Source organism: Callorhinchus milii, unplaced genomic scaffold (genome assembly GCF_018977255.1).
Source record: "Callorhinchus milii isolate IMCB2004 unplaced genomic scaffold, IMCB_Cmil_1.0 Scaffold5, whole genome shotgun sequence".
In the NCBI taxonomy this organism is placed as follows: Eukaryota; Metazoa; Chordata; class Chondrichthyes; order Chimaeriformes; family Callorhinchidae; genus Callorhinchus; species Callorhinchus milii.
The window spans coordinates 19,443,460-19,459,775 of NW_024704746.1; the positions used below are offsets into that span (position 1 = coordinate 19,443,460).

The 16,316-nt window shown below is 38.8% G+C and overlaps 1 protein-coding gene across 1 annotated transcript in view; it reads right to left on the reverse strand.

The window, feature by feature from the left end:
- The window catches only part of LOC103174634 (dihydropyrimidine dehydrogenase [NADP(+)]), a 156,153-nt gene that overhangs the window by 19,193 nt on the left and 120,644 nt on the right, over positions 1 to 16,316 (reverse strand). The window contains exons 17-20 of the mRNA XM_007887106.2: positions 13,994 to 14,114; positions 13,437 to 13,556; positions 5,909 to 6,051; positions 2,824 to 3,003 (exon numbers count right to left, since the gene is read on the reverse strand). Of these exons, the coding sequence (XP_007885297.1) occupies positions 2,824 to 3,003; positions 5,909 to 6,051; positions 13,437 to 13,556; positions 13,994 to 14,114 (564 nt within the window). The remainder of the gene's footprint in view (positions 1 to 2,823; positions 3,004 to 5,908; positions 6,052 to 13,436; positions 13,557 to 13,993; positions 14,115 to 16,316) is intronic.

Consider the following 16,316-nt stretch of genomic DNA (forward strand, 5'->3'; position numbering starts at 1 on the left):
AGTACTGCATCTACTGTAATTTTATCCTGTAAATTGGGAAACGTTTCAATTTCTGAGCTAATCTGCATTAAAAAAAAATATATTTTGCCAAGCATGATGAATTTCTGAGGCACTTTACATCTTTTTTCTTAAATTATGTAACACAAAGGAGCCAAATGGAATTTGGATGTTATAAATAATCTTGAGAAATGCAAGCAAATTGAACAATCAAATACATCGTTTGATTTATTATCACTAGCCAATTGTCAAAAATTTATGTCAAAACGACACAGATTTACAGCTGTGCAGATGACTTTTTTTTTACTTCTTTATTTTCCCTAACTTTAACTTTTAATAGAGAATGGGAGGTTGAAAAAGTTCTTGGCCTATGTAACGATTGTTAAAAGCACATGTGAAGTAAACTGTGTTTTCTCTATTTGAATTGTGGGTCCCTGCCTCTGAGATAATAAAATAATAACTAGTCCTTGCATTCGAGATGCCTCAAAGCGCTTCACAGCACATACTGTAAAGTGAATTGTCTGTACATTTTGTGACGAAACGTGGCAGCCAAATTGCGTACAACAGTGTCCCACAAACAGTTGCGGATTGAGTGACCAAATTATTTTTATAGGTGATCTCAGATCTGAGCCTAAATCTCATCAGTCAACTTGTGAGATGACTAGTGCAGGAAAACACAATCCTTGGATGAATAGAGGTTATGCCAGGTAAGCACCTTTCCCATGAACTCCTATTATCGGACACTAACAGGCATATATAAGTGAGGAAAATCTATAATATTCTGAGTTTGCGGAAGAGTACATCTCCCAAGATGTAGGCTTGGGTACAATTATTTTACTGAGGACAGTACATAAAATGTCTACGGTTTGGTAATAGATTGCACTTGGAATACAAAATGAGCAATGTCTAATATCTCAAAAAATGGAATAGCTCTTTTGTGAAATTATCTCATTCCATTTTTGTGAAATATTATTATATATTTGAGAATTACATGCATTTAGATGCCAGCATCATTTCCTATACTGGCATTTATTACAGCCACATTTTATAGTGAAATGTAGACATTACAAAATCTTATCTTCAGTTACAAATGCAATTTTGGGCTGGCACCCAACACTAAACTATAATGGTCCATTGTATAGAAATAATACTATTGAAGTTCAGATATAATATTGTCAAAGTTTATAAAAAAAACTGCAGGCTACTTACGCAGCTAATAGGTTAGTGATTGATTGTTGCTGAAGCTGAGGAAAAAGGTTTAGACACTAAGATCTGTCACCATCAATCCACCTTTCTTTGATGCAATTACTAATTTTATAGCAAGTTCAGGTATGTGTTTGTAAGAGGATGTGAAATGGAGGTGAGAGAACTTTGTGCTGAGCTCTGCGGTCTTGCCAAAAAGCCTTCCAAACTGAGGCACATCTCCTGAAAGAAGTCATAACTGTCAATAAGATTAATAAATCTGGACTCTTCAACCCCCCTCCCACATCAGTCCCTATGAAAGTTTAAAGGCAGCTTCAACCATACAAGACAGTATTGAATCAGGAAGAGAAAATAAGCACAGCCATTAATATATCAATATGCTTCTAACTAATAAAATTCATATCTTACTACTACATCTTACTAACTTTACTGACAGTTAAACCCAAGGAACAGGAAAGTTCAGTAAAAAATAATGAAGCTGTATGTGAACCCTGGAGCCTCTGTTGGAATCCACTTCAGAGTGATGGGATTAAACTCTCTGGTATGTTCACTTTCAAGGTCTTCAATAAAATGAATTTGGACAGCATCAACGCAGTTCCTAGTGGGCAAAATTAGTGTTATTTGACATTCTCACTCAGAGAGACCAAAAGAAAGGCTGGCATGGGAAATAGAAGATTGACACTGGAACAATGAGAATGCTTCCCTAAGGTTTGGGTTAAGTCGCATTGTTATTGAGTGAAAGCTCTTCACATCCTACCAGTATATAGGTTGAAGGTCATTGTGAAACTAGTTCCAATGTAACGAGGAAACTCTCTCTCTGTCAAACAGATTTTTAATCTTCAGATAAACCTCTCCTCTTGTTTTTCATGTCATGATGGATTCAGAGAGTGATGATCTTGGAAGGTTAGAGAGCAAAGCTCCAACAGGAAAACACTCAAAACAGTCAAAAAGTTGATAGTCTTCAAAAATAAAAACTGTTTGTGAGTGTGGTCAGGAATATCAGCCTCTCAGAATATGGTTGGAAGCTAGAAAAAAATGTGTTCTTGCTGTTTGTGTCACATAGCTGACCCCCTAACTGCTTTGTAACTACCAACAATTATTTAGATTCAATTTAATATATGCATTTCACAAACTTAGAAATTTACACTTTTTATGACTTTTAAAGCTGAAATCAAGGGCTGTTGTTAAGTACATTTTATTCAGTGGTTGAATCTTGTGTGTTGTAGTTTGAATTAACTAGTGGCACGACAATATTAAGACATTATGTTTCGGCAACACCCTGTTGTGAGCCGGTACAATTGTCTGCATATTTCCGACAGGTTGTTGGAGTCAGCTGGTTGGCACAGCTTTCTTAATTGAGACCTGTGCACTTGAACCATGTTCTGATAAATGAGGTGAAATTCCAGTCAAAGTTATGCATTGCGCATTTGGCAATGTGGAAATGGGGAAAATCCCCTTAGCATTCGACATCGCTAAAGGCTGTACGCATTAACTCCAACTAGAATTTCAGCCCAACAGATGGAGAGACCCCAGGCTGGTCTTTCACTCCATCCCAGGCCAACTGATCTAAACCAAGTTCACTCACAACCATCCTTATGCCTAGTGTATTAAAAAAAAACATACTTTCCCGACAATATCATCGAGTTCAGCAACAGGTTTTCCTTTCTGGTGACACATTGTTGGAGGGCTCTGTCCTTCCCAGTCTTGCAATTCCTCAATACTTTTCAGGTAAAGCAATGCCTTCAGCCCTGTGCAGTAGTCATCAATTAAGGTGAAGTCCTGATTTTGAATAGCACTGCATACCTGCAAAAATATACTATTTATAATAACTAATATTGCACCAGACCTGTTTGAAATGAACTGTGCAGCAAAGAAGGCTGTCTTGTATTGTGTGACAAATGTAGCAGAGCTGTAGAGGTGGTGTTTTATGTCGGGTTTATTCTAAGGTGCATTATTTATTTGTCAAGAAAGAAAGAAAGAAAGAAAGAAAGAAAAAAAGAAAGAAAAAAAGAACGAAAGGGTCTTCACCATCATTAGTTTTACCTGATAATTCTACAGATGGACTCGAGCTTCAGCTTGTTCAAATAATGTAGTTGCTGTAACGTTTCAAATCTATATGTCACTTGCAAATCTAATCCTTTGACATGACATCCTAAATTGGCTTGATAAACATTGCTTACAACATCACACATGAAAACATATTTCTGTTTGACAAACTGCCATGTCATCATCCATTATACTTCGGGAATATGTATAGGCTGACTACTTCAGTTTTATAACAGCTTGTCACTGCTCGAACGCTTGCTACTTACATGCATCCCTATCAAGTCTACGATAGATATTTCTACTTTAATTTGTAATTTTGTGATCATTCTAAAAATAACAGTCTCAAATATCGCAAGCGTAAAAAGAACGCTGAGTTATAGCAAATACAATGGACTCCTACAGTGCCCTAGTTGTCCTGATAATTGCACTACACCGCAGCCATCACAACAGCTGTAGGTATCCATCCCAGATGGCTTGCTGGGTTTACAGTCACAATCGTGACAGATGTGCAACAGAGGTGCAGGACCTCTTGATTTAACTGGCTCAAGTTCAGGTATCTCGTTCATGGCTATGCAAATTTAGAGCTGATTAAAATCAAACCCTTTAGGACATCAGCAAAACTTCAAAGGTGGGATCTACACATCGATTTTGTGAACAGAACTTTGCAAAAAAAAAACAAGTGTAGCACATTTAATGGAAGCTCATTATCCTTCAAATACTTTTCCTGCTCAGCTTCATCCTGAACTGCGTCAGTCCAAAAATGCTTCGTGCATATTTTTGATAACTCAGGACGTATTATGAAATACATTGATTGAGATTATAAATAGTCACATTGAATATATGATATTTCATGAAATAATAATAATAATCTTTGCATTTGATATAGCGTTTTTCATGTCTTCTAGACGTCCCAAAGTGCTTCATAGAATATACTGTAAAGTGAATTGACTGTATATTTGTGGGCGAACACGGCAGCCAATTGTGCACAGCAATGTCCCACAAACAGTCATGAATTGAAAATGACCAATTTATTATTGTTTTTTTTTTTGGAGGGATTATTATTAGGCATGTGGAGTAAGGAAAGTTGCCCAAGGTTTTGCCCTGTTTGGACAGATGCACACAAGTGGGATATGGTGTCTCTTTCTGTTAAGGGGTAATCCCGATTCTGATGCCTGTAATTAGACTGTTGTTAGGCTTTAACTAAAAAAGGTAAACTAATGTATATGGCACTGCAGAAAGATTGCACTGTACAATATCCTGAAGATGCAGTGTACGGAAAAGAAGCAATTAGACTCATTTAACCCTTTGAGGAATACAGCAGCATTAACACACTAAGCTGAAAATTTATAAAAACAATGTAAAAGTTTACTCTGAATGTGAGACGTGTTTTACAAAATTCACCATTTCATAATGTTCCACATTATGTGCAGTTTGGGGCAAAAAGTGTAAACCAATAAACAGTGTGTTTGTGATAACTGGTTTGAAGTGAAGTTCATTTGGAAGTTAGTTATTATTATGCACATCATACCATAATATCCAAGTTAAGAGCATGCCACAAAATCAACTACAGGGTGACAACAACAAAAAGTCGTGATACCCTATTATCTAAAAAAAACTTCATAGTTTCTTTAAGACTTGAGACATTTTAATGGTATCACGACATTTTGGTCACCCGGTACAATCCATTCTGGCTAACTAACGGCATTTTAGGTCTATGAACAGGACAAAAATGTTAGCTACACATAAATAAAACAAGTCAATTAAAAATGCAGAAAGTCTGGAGGATGCAATACAGCTTCAGAGAGGAGCATCTTGAACTCCAGAAGAATGACTTGAAAAGTTAGAAAGCATAAATTGTGCTGTGAACACATGGTATTTTGTCCCCACGTAAAATATAAATAAATACTCAAAATTCTCACAAATCAAATGATTGCAATTATATGGAATTAATGAAAGTAAAATTTGTTTGGTTACTTTTGTTTTGTTTATTCTGCTTTTCCGCCACTCATTGATATCTGCTATTGATATCTACTGGCCTGCATTCTGCTTCAGGCAATATCAGAGGGGGAAGGATGAAATGAGTCATAATATTTTCAGTCACTGTCAATCCAGCTCCAATCAAGCAGTGCGAGTGTGAGTCCATGGGTATGAATGTTCCAATTAAAATGCGTCTGTACATGATAATTCCATACACAATCAAATCTTTAGAATAATTGCTCTAATAATACTTTTGCAACAGATCTTAAAAAGGAAGTTTAAATCATGATTAAGGGTAAAAAAATTATTTTGAAATGCAAAAAAAATTCAAATGACTAATTTTTATATATTTATTGTTGGTTGTTAAACACACAATTTGTGGATTAAAAAGGTAAGAAACCAAAAAAAACAGTAAGCAAACGGTTTGTATTACAGTATTTGCTAAAACTGTGAAGAATAAACCGTTTAGTGAAATCTCTCTGGCCACCATCAACTTGGATGAGCTGAAACCTGCTGTATAAAAAAACTGAATTGTCCCTTACATTTGCTGCGTTTAGGGCTATTTCACAGCGATTTAATGCTGAAACTTGAAAGCATGACAATGCATCTACTAGACTACCTGAAAACGCAGTAGCAATCACACTGTAAGTGCTTCGTGTCTATCCAGTGGCTAAGCAACATTTACCTGTAGCACAGAGGCACCACAGTTCAGAAACTGTAGGCCTGCTTCAGCTGAATCAATTCCTCCAGCAGCTAAGACTGGGAATCCTGGCAGTGCTTTTCCAATAGCGGATACCGCTCGCAAAGCTATTGGTCTTATGGCAATCCCTGGGAAGAAAGGAGACACGATAGCATAACTCTTATGCTAATAGAATTCATCTCTAATATTTAAAGCTCTTTAGGGGTAATTCTGTTCCAGTTACTAAATATGGCAAATCTTCTGATGCGCACTTATAATGGGATTTCCAGTAGTAAGAGGACATTGAAACATTCACTTTACTTCGGGAGGATATATTCCTTTGTGTTTTGATCTCCAGCATTACAATATTCAAACTCTTGTACTAAAGTTAATATGATACAAGCAATGTTCACGTGGATTAAGATAGGAAAAAAAACGGAAATGGAAATACACATTGCTGGGCTCCACTGGTGTCTCAATGAGTAAATTCACCCTCTGGGGTGGGGATGGAGTCCTACAGACCAGGAAGGATCCAGATTTGATCCCTGTTCTGTGCTGTCATAATTGATCTCAGAAGGATCAGAGGTGGGATCACCATGATTAACCTTAATGCCCATAGGACTAGGGAGAGGAAACAAAGTACATGATTGTTAAAAAATTATATCCTACTGGCATCCAAATTACATCTACCTAACAAGAATATGAATAAGGATTAATTAGGTTTATACTCTGAATCACTGCATTACCGGAGCTGCATAATAAACTGACAAAATAGAAAGAGTAGAGGGCTAAACTTCACTCGAAAACTAATTGTCAGAAGGATTGGTGGTAATCTGAACTGATCCTTAAAATAACCTGTGCGGCATTCTTTAGCAATTAATAAAGCAAATATATATATATATATATATTGCGATATGTTGGGAGGAATAAATATAAAGTCAAGGGAAATAACATCAGACTTTAATACTACATGTTGAACTCAGTTCTCCATATTTAAAGCACATAGAGATAGAAACATGTTGAGGATTTGGTTGAACTTTAAGAACTGCTATAGAGTTCAGGTACTTTTGGGACCAAAATAGATTGAATGGGCAGTATTATACAGACTATTCATATACACAATATTTGTCCCCGAGACAAGGCATACAGCAATCAAAGAGAGCAGTAAGATTTGAAAGGGAAGATATAACATGTAATATAACCATTCTGCTCAAATAAGATACTAAAAAATAACAATTTGGTTAACTTTAGGGGAAAAATCTGGACAAATAATTATCATGGCGGCGGGTGGGTTGGAGAGTGAGAATTACAGGCAATAGTACAAGTCTAATATTAAAGTAAAAATAATAAAAGTAATATAATCTTTGCATTTGATGTATCGTGTCATCCAAATGTCTCCAAGCACTTCAGAAGATTCACTGTAAAGTGTAGTGACAGTTTATTTGTAGGCAAAATGCATGAGGGAATGTAAGAATGTTAAGATAATAGGAGCAAAGGAAACAACGTTATGAGTAGAGGCCGAGGACAGATCAATTAATCTATACGGATCTTTATTTTCTTACAATCTCCATTTTTGCAGCCTTCCTATCTCAAAGCTGACTTCTTTCAGCTGAGACAGACAGCGGGGCAGCTTGGAGCACAGATGTTTTCCTCACTCCTTACTTCTGGTTTATGTCTGCCACCAGACTCCACACTCTGCTGGATGATGGCACTGGTCTTCTCTGCTGATTTTCCTCCTCCCTCCCACCCCTTGATGGAGTGTTCAATTAGAATGAGACACTCAATCTGGTAACCCAGTCAAGAACTTGCAATATCTACCCACTGGGGAAAGGTGAATTTGAATGCCAGTCGAAGCTAGGAATTTAATCTGGGTTCCCACTACTGGAGTTCAGTATTCCACTGCCAGAGCAGCTGGGACTGGGCTGTGTAAAATGTTTTTAAATTACTGAAGTGACATGAGAGTGTTCAGAAATTGACAGAACGATGGATGAACGGTGTGATAACATAAATCGTCCTGCTTTCAGCTTTGCCAGGGGATTAAAAGTCATACCCAAGGGGAAGCCTGAACTAAACATTACTGCGATTCTATCTGCTGCCCATAGGTGGCTTCAAAGAGCTGCACTGATCGGGAACAATTTTTATAATGTCCCAAAGTAGGTAATTAACAGTTTATTTGTAATACTCATATCCGTCCATCTCAAAACTACTGATTTGAGTAGACTACACGGAAGTCATTCAGGTAATAGTAATAATCCTTGCATTTGATAACAGCGCCTTATCTTCGAGACGCCTCAAAGCGCTTCACAGAATATATTGAAAAGTGAATTGACTGCATATTTTGTGGGCAAATTGATAGTGAACACGTAGTGATCAGGAACCTGGGTATCTTGTTTGAACCTGAACTGTCCTTCCTCCCCCACATCCGCGCCATGACCGGCACTGCCTACCATCACCCCCGTAACATTGCCAGACTTCGCCACTGCCTCACCCCTCAGGCTGCCGAAACCCCCACCCACGCATTCGCCACCTCAAAGCTTGATTACGGGAACACCCTCCTCATCGGCCTTCCCAACTCTTCCTTCACAAGCTGCAGATCATCCAAAACTCTGCAGCTCGTGTACTCTCACCACTAGGCTCCGTGACCCCATCGCTCCCACCCTCGCCCAACTCCACTGGCTCCCCATCCCCCCAGAGGATCGAGTTCAAGATTCTCGTCCTCACCTTTAAGGCCATCCATGGCCTCGCCCCCTCCTACCTCTCTGACCTGCTGACTCCCAACCAACCTGCCCGCTCCCTCCATTCATCGGGCTCTGGCCTGCTCCATATCTCCCACCCGACCCGCCCTACCAGCGGTGGCCGGGTGTCCAGCCTCTCTCCCCCCACCTCTGGAACTCCATCCCACGGTCCCTTTGCCTCGCTTCCTCCCTCGCCTCCTTCAAGGCCGGTCTCAAGACCTTTCTCTTCGACCGTGCCTTTGGTCTCCCTCCCACCTCTCTGCCTTCCCTCACCCCTACACCACCCCTCCCCCATGCTCAGGCCTGGACATCTGACTCTTTAGCGCTTTGGGACGTCCTCACGACTCGAAAGGCGCTCTATAAATGTCATTTTGTTGTTGTGGTTGTTGTTGTTGTTGTGTGTAAATGTCTTTGCCCTTCAGAATTCCAGACTCGCTACCTTTAAACAATTACATAAGGCAATGCTATATCTGAGTGGGGATGAAACAGCTGCCCAGCACATACAGTATTTACCGCCAAAGATAATAATATACAATCATATACCACACAATAGGTTATTTTACTCTGTACCTTTAGATAGCATTACATAATAATAATAATAATAATAATAATAATAATCCTTGCATTTGATATAGCGCTTTTCATGTCGGGAGGACGTCCCAAAGCGCTTCACAGAACACACTGTAAAGCACAGCAATGTCCCACAAACAGTCGTAGATTGAAAATGACCAATTTAATTATTGTTTTTGGTTTTTTGGAGGGATTATTATTAGGCTCTGTGTGGAGTAAGGAAACTTGCCCGAGGTTTCGCCCTCTGCCTGGAATTGAACTCAGGTCTCTCACTTGCAAAGCGAGTGCTCTAACCACTGAGCTACAGGACTCCACTGAGCTAAGGCCAAACCAATGTAATTATACAATTATATTCTATGATTTAATTTCTTTTTACAAAGAATACTTTAAAATACCTTAAAATAAGTCAATGTTGCATTTACTTTAAACAGAAAACTGTTAAAACCAATAAAATTCAGTCGTTTCACTACAATTGAAACCTGATATTCTGGTGGAAAAAGAGTACGTCTGTTTCGACAGCTGTAAATGGAATAACAAAGTGAAATATTCTGGCGGAGGTTCTTGCTGTAAGATTCAAGCCTTGAGCTTGAAAAGCAGACTCCAGATCCCAGTCTCAATTGACAATCATTCCCCAGGCTTCCCTGGAGGGCACATTTACCAATCTCTGGTGGGCCACACGGAGAGGGAGGGGAACACAGTTGAGACAAGACCCTTCCTCCATTATTCAAGTGAGCTTTTTACATTGTACTATGAGCTACATTGGTGTCCCCAGTGCTGATCTCTGTGGGAACGCTCTGCTCTTTGATCAGTGGACTGTGTAGATCTCTATGTAGCAGTTCCACATCAGAAGTATTGGAAATTGATGAGAACAGAACATGATAATCAATAAATCAGCCTTTCTTTTTTTTAAAAAAAATTGGAGACTGAATGCGATGATTTCTAACATGATTCCTTAATAAGGATCCCAAGTGGGACTGCTCAGACTGAATGGAAGTACAGCATGCTGCCCTTGTGGGAATTTCACTGCTAAAATAGATGGTGTTGGAGTGGAGCATTTCCAAGTTGGAGTGGATTCCTTAATCAATCCTGTTTGAAATCTCCACACTGTATTGTTTCATTGCTCGCTCGACCATTTGACTTAATACAAGAACGTAGTTCAAGGTTGTGCTTTAGAGATTTGTGGCAGATTAAATGGAATTTATTCTCGCTGAGAAGATTTAACTTCAAAATATTATTGTTTGAATAAAACAGAAAGATGCGAGTTAGCTGTATCTGATGTTGAGATTATCAGAATCAATAGCATTTGATCCACCTCCAAACATTCCTTTTTTCCCCATAACAGGTAATATAAAAGGCAGATAATGATGGGATTCAATCTCTCATATGACATTTCAGCATTGGATATATGATTACTTTCTTCAGTACTAGACCACATTTTATTCAAAAAGATATCACAAGCAAATGTAAAACATGTTCTTAAATACTTGATTAATGAGCATTTCAAATACCCGAATATTCCTTGGACACACCCTTCTAATTCCCCTCACCTCTCTCCTGACCACTCTACTGAACTGTTGATGTTCACAGCTACAGCTGAAGACTTCATGAAAGATGTGATAATAATACCCCAAGGCAAACCTTACTAAAAGACTCATCTGTTTCCACTTCTGCAACAGAACAACTGGACATGCTATGCAATAGGTCAATGGCATTGTTTTTCAACGGGGAATAAGAGTGATAAAGACTTGAAATCATTTTGTCTCTAAAATTAATCCAGCCAAGCTCAATGCCTAAGGTGCTTGATAAATACCTAATGCAGATCGAGAGTATTTGAGAGTGTACCAAACAGAAGGAAAAGATCACACAATTTAATGTCAAGAGATAATGGTTTCATGCTTGGCTTGCAGCATGAATGCAGGGACTTGAACTGCGTTAATTCAGCAAGTTCAATTTTGCTTGCCAGAGCATGATTGTCAATATTTACCTCCCAGTGTGCATGTCATGAATCTTCATACAAACTTGCTTAAATACCAGCTAAAACTCCCAAAATAGGTCAAACACAATATTTTTTTCACTTCCATCCTATTAACAGCAACTATTTACTTTCCTCTTCTGTAAACAGTTGATATAAAGAGGAAACGCATCTGTGACAAGCCGAGATTGCTTGAATTTTAAAAGGTGCAGAATGTGGTATGTTTAACTGATGAAGATGGTAAAGAATTACATTCTGGTCATGCCCACCTTTCCTAATTTTCCTCTCACTGTTTTGTCTCCTTTCCTTTTCCCTGGGGATGCTGGTGATTGATAGCCTAATCCAATGACTGTATTACACGAGCCTCATCTTGGAATATTTCCTTATCATTAGCAATTACCTTATGGTTAAATTCACAGCTCAGTGCTTGATACAGCCCCAGAGATTTAAAGGTCTGGCCTTTGGAAAATATTTAAAATAAAACTGAAATCTTGACAGTGCTAAGAACTTGGTTCTTTTTGATAAGTCGCTTTTTCAATTAATTTGATGTTCAGTATCTTGGCCCTTTGTAAGTCTATGATGTGGCCAGCTGTTACAAGAACTAACTGAAATGTGCTGCTACATTAAGCAGCAACAAGCATGCAGCTACGGTGAATTAAAGTAGCTGCATTTGACTTTCTTTATACGCTGACTAGGAGCAATGTTTATTCTGGAAGGAGGGATGGAGAGGCTGGCATTCTGGTTCAAAAATTTAAACCGCTATCCCATTTGAGACCGAGCTGCCTTGAATGTAGCAGTAGCTCCCTGGTGAAAAATTATGAGCTTCCGTCCGGTGGAAATGTCAAGCTATGGCAGTGTAGCACTTCAAAAAGCAGTGCTTGGCATTTTCCACAGACTGCTGTTGGCATGAAACAAACGTGAACACTTTAGACTTGTGTAGGGCAGGTACCAACACACTGGTTGTCAAAGAACCATTATTTAGGCTTTGATCTCATAACCCACCTCCATTAACAGCAGTCAGCTGTGGATAAACAAGGCTTAGTAAAGTAACAAAACCTTTCTTTTCATAGCTGCAAATTGTTCTATAATTCACCAGAAAAACTCAACTCCTCAAATTCCAGTAAATAATGAATGTGTTTCTGTTTTGCTTCTCAGCTGGCTTTATTTGTTGCATGTCTTCTAATATGGAAGGGTATGTGATGGCAAACAAGTACTGCTAAGCAAATGATTTCAATACTGACTCCTCCTCTCCTCTCCTAATAATTACAGTTTCATACAATGTTACAGCACTGAAACAGGACATTCTGCCCAACTTGTCAATCTTACATTCGCCAACAGAATACAGTCACACCAACTTACGGTATATCCTGTAAAGTGCTTTGAAAAGTCTCGACGATGTGATATATCAAATGCAAGGATTACTATAACTAGTCTTTACGTAGCGTCTTCCCCATTGTGTATGCATCTCTATTCACTTCCCCATCAAATACATTGATTCTATTTGCTTCAACTCACCAACGGTGAGTTCCATATTCTCACCACCCTCTTGCATGAAGATGTTCCTTCTAAGCTCCCTGTTGGATCCGCTGTTAGCTATCATATTCATGCCCTCTAGATTCTCATCATCTCCTCTCTCATTCCCTCTAGTCCCTTCACCCTTATTTATGCATCAAGACATTCAGGCAAAACAATTTAAAAATGGTTTGCTGCTTCTGCATTTAGCTTTCTTACCAACTTCTAAATTAAATGCAGTATAACTGACTCCATAGTTTGTCTGTATATGAATAGGCATTAATATATACATTACTTTATTAAAAAGGCAGCCATACAGAGTAAGCTACTGAAAATTAATTTGGTTATGTGTAACCTGCTATTATTTTTACCAGAAATAGAAGTAAACATTAGACAAAGTCTATATGTGCTTTGTAGTCCAATGTAAGTGCTGCTAAACCTGACAAGTCAGTGCATCAATGCAAATTTCCATAACAGTCCTTTCAAGATATTTCTGCTTCCAACTCTCCAGTGACTCATCCATGTCCACTTTACCGCAGAATTGTGCAGGAAGAAGAAAAGATACCACCAGAGCTTTCACATGTATTCTGCTCCATCTGTCACGACTATAAGCTGCGTTGACCAGCACTGAACAAGGAGGTTTGAGCCCTGCTTAGAGACATTACATTATAGCTTACGACAAGGACCTCCCAATGTTTCCACAACCTCAGAGGAAACAGCTTACAATGATAAGGGCAACACCTACCAGATACTCCACCATATGTGGTTAGCTTGCCTCCACCAACAGCAGGCCAGGGTGTGCCGTCTGCTCGAAGCCCGATCAGCCCAGAAACAGTGTTGACTGCTGTAACACCATCTGCACCACCTGGGAGAAAAGACAGCGCTTAAGTACCTGTATATTCCAATCCATACACTTCAATACCAACCTTTGCATTTGATACAGCGCCTTATCAGGACTTCGAGACGTCTCAAAGCGCTTCACAGAACATACTGCAAAGTGAACTGACTGTACGTTTTGTGGCATGGTATCTTTAACATAGGCAGTCATATAATAAAGAACACGGCCCCACAGAAGTATGTTATGGATAATAACGCAAAGATTCATATTGGATACGAAAGATCGTACAGCACCACAGTCAATGAAAACGTATGGATTTTCTTAAAAAATATATATTTTTAAAGAGCGTACAGATAATGATAGACTGCAACAGATAAATATTTACAGAGGCATTATTTTCAAAGTAGCATTTTATCTCTTGCAAATTTCGTCGTCCCCCACCCACCCCCTTCCAGGCTTCTTACCTTCCTGGGCTGCCACAGCGATATTTACAATGTCTGTGACGTTTGGGGTCAGCTTGGCAAAGAAAGGAATCTTAACAGCTTGTCTCACCCAACGGCAGATGTTCCTCACCAGCTCTGGATTCTGTTCAAATGGGTCAGTTACAGAACTTAGATGAGAAACTAATCTGATAAAGCTGTGCACAGAGACTGGCACTGCTTAATGCTGCCAATCTGCCTGCACTGCGTGTGACTGGCAAAGCAATGTGTATCCATCTCATTATTTGATCCTTAGATCACAGCATCTAGCAGCAGAACTGTAATAATATCGTCTAATGCAATTAATTTTTTCTTGTATACAGAATGAGCTGAGCGAACCAGTAGCATTTATAATGGAATTCGTAGAAGTAACTGTGTTAAGCTTTGTTGATAACTTAGAGCAATGTACTTTTTACTCCTTTCCCCCCAACTTGGCCTTTTAGTCAGCTGTGTAAAGCGCTTTGAGGCTTCCTCCACAAGTGAGTAATGCTACATAAATATAAATGAATGTTGCCGATGCTGGTTGACGCACACCAGTTAACTTGAAGGGGGAAGGGAGTGAAGGGGGAAACTAGGGAGGGGGCACTTAGGATGGATGGAGACTCATTTGAAGTACATTAAAAGCCCAGATCAATGTTGGAGAGATCCGGGGTGCCAGAGTAGTTTGTATTTCGATTATATAAAGCATTTTACTTTGAATGTATTTTTATGTAATTCCCTGAGCAGGTAGAGGTTTGAATTATATCTTCCACTTTCCCCATCCCCTAACAGGGTGTTCCACTTTGTAGTGGTAGAGTTTTCTTCCCCTCTCCTCGTGCTGAATTGCCTCACTGGCACTTGGCGAAGTAGCAATGATAAAATTTGTGAGTTAACTGTGAGGAGGATTACAGTTGAAGATCTGTGTCCCAACAGTTCATAGATCTGTGTATTACAGCACTCCAGAGAGTGACCCTCGAACAAGCATTGGCTGAGACCTGGTTCTCCACAAACCTGAGTGAGTAGAGTGGCCTAAGGAAAAGTCATCACATCCTGACATTCAGCACTACATATCCAACAGGACTTGAATTAAACTTGCTTTTGCATACTAGCACTGAGTACAATCAATAAGGAAATGGTAAACACATATAGGAGGAATGATTATGCTCCCTACAAAATAAAGGGAGCAATGCTACCAATTCTTAAAACAATCGTCACAAAAGCATATCACGTAGAAGGAAGTTTCTCCCAATGTCAATCCTCCAAATACAAAATATTGGTCATTCTCTTCATGGCTGTTTGTGAGGCATTGCTATGTGCTTATTGGTTACATTATACATAACATTAAATATAATATTTGAAACAACACATTTGTTAAAATAAAAACAGACTCTTTCTTGAAAGCTTTCGACAACTAATTCTTCAAAGCATATGAAAGAGCATTTCAAATTTCTAACTGCAAATTTGTCTAACTTATGAGGAACACATTAATCCTGTCAATTTAATATTAGTTTTTATGTGTTTAGCCATTTTAGATAAATGCATTTTTTTTAAAAATCACACCTGTCACATTAAAAAGCAAATTTCTGTCCAGTAGAATTCCTTTGCTTTTAGCAAATTGTCCAATTACGATTGTAAGCGAAAATACTGTATGTTTAGATATCTATTACAAATGTAGGTTATATAGATCTATTTGCTATAAACACTTCACACATAATGGTTACAAATGATCCACTCAGACGATAGGGCGTGCAAAATTACAACAGAGCCAACAGCTGAGACCGAATGCCTCTTCTAAACATTGATTTACTGATAATTCATCTGTACAATTTAACATAAACCAAAGACAATTTCTCCAAAGATCATCCAAAACTAAAAAAAAGTGCAATAGATTTCAAAAAGATTAAGTGATCTAGTCTTTCCATTTCAGATGACAGTTGTTTAACAAGTGGCATCATGAGTGTCAACGCATTTATATCTACCGTGAGATGTTTCACAAACACAAAGGAAAGCTTTCCTTATCTGACAACAACAACTTGCATTTATATAGTGCCCTTCATGTCAGATAATATCTTGGAGCACTTCACAAAGGTGAGATTGGACAGCAAGCAAAGAAGGAGAAGGAGGGTGGAGGTGAACATAGGCACGATCTAACAAGTAGGTTTTTAAGATGGGATTTAAAGGCAGACACAGAAGGGGTAAGCCAAAGGGATAAAGGGAGGGAGTTTGAGAGATCAGTGGTGCTGTGACCGAAGGCTTGGTCATTGATGGTGGGGTAGAGGAGGGGAGAGGTCTGGAGACCCTCTACCCCGTCTAGGCCACCATCAATGGC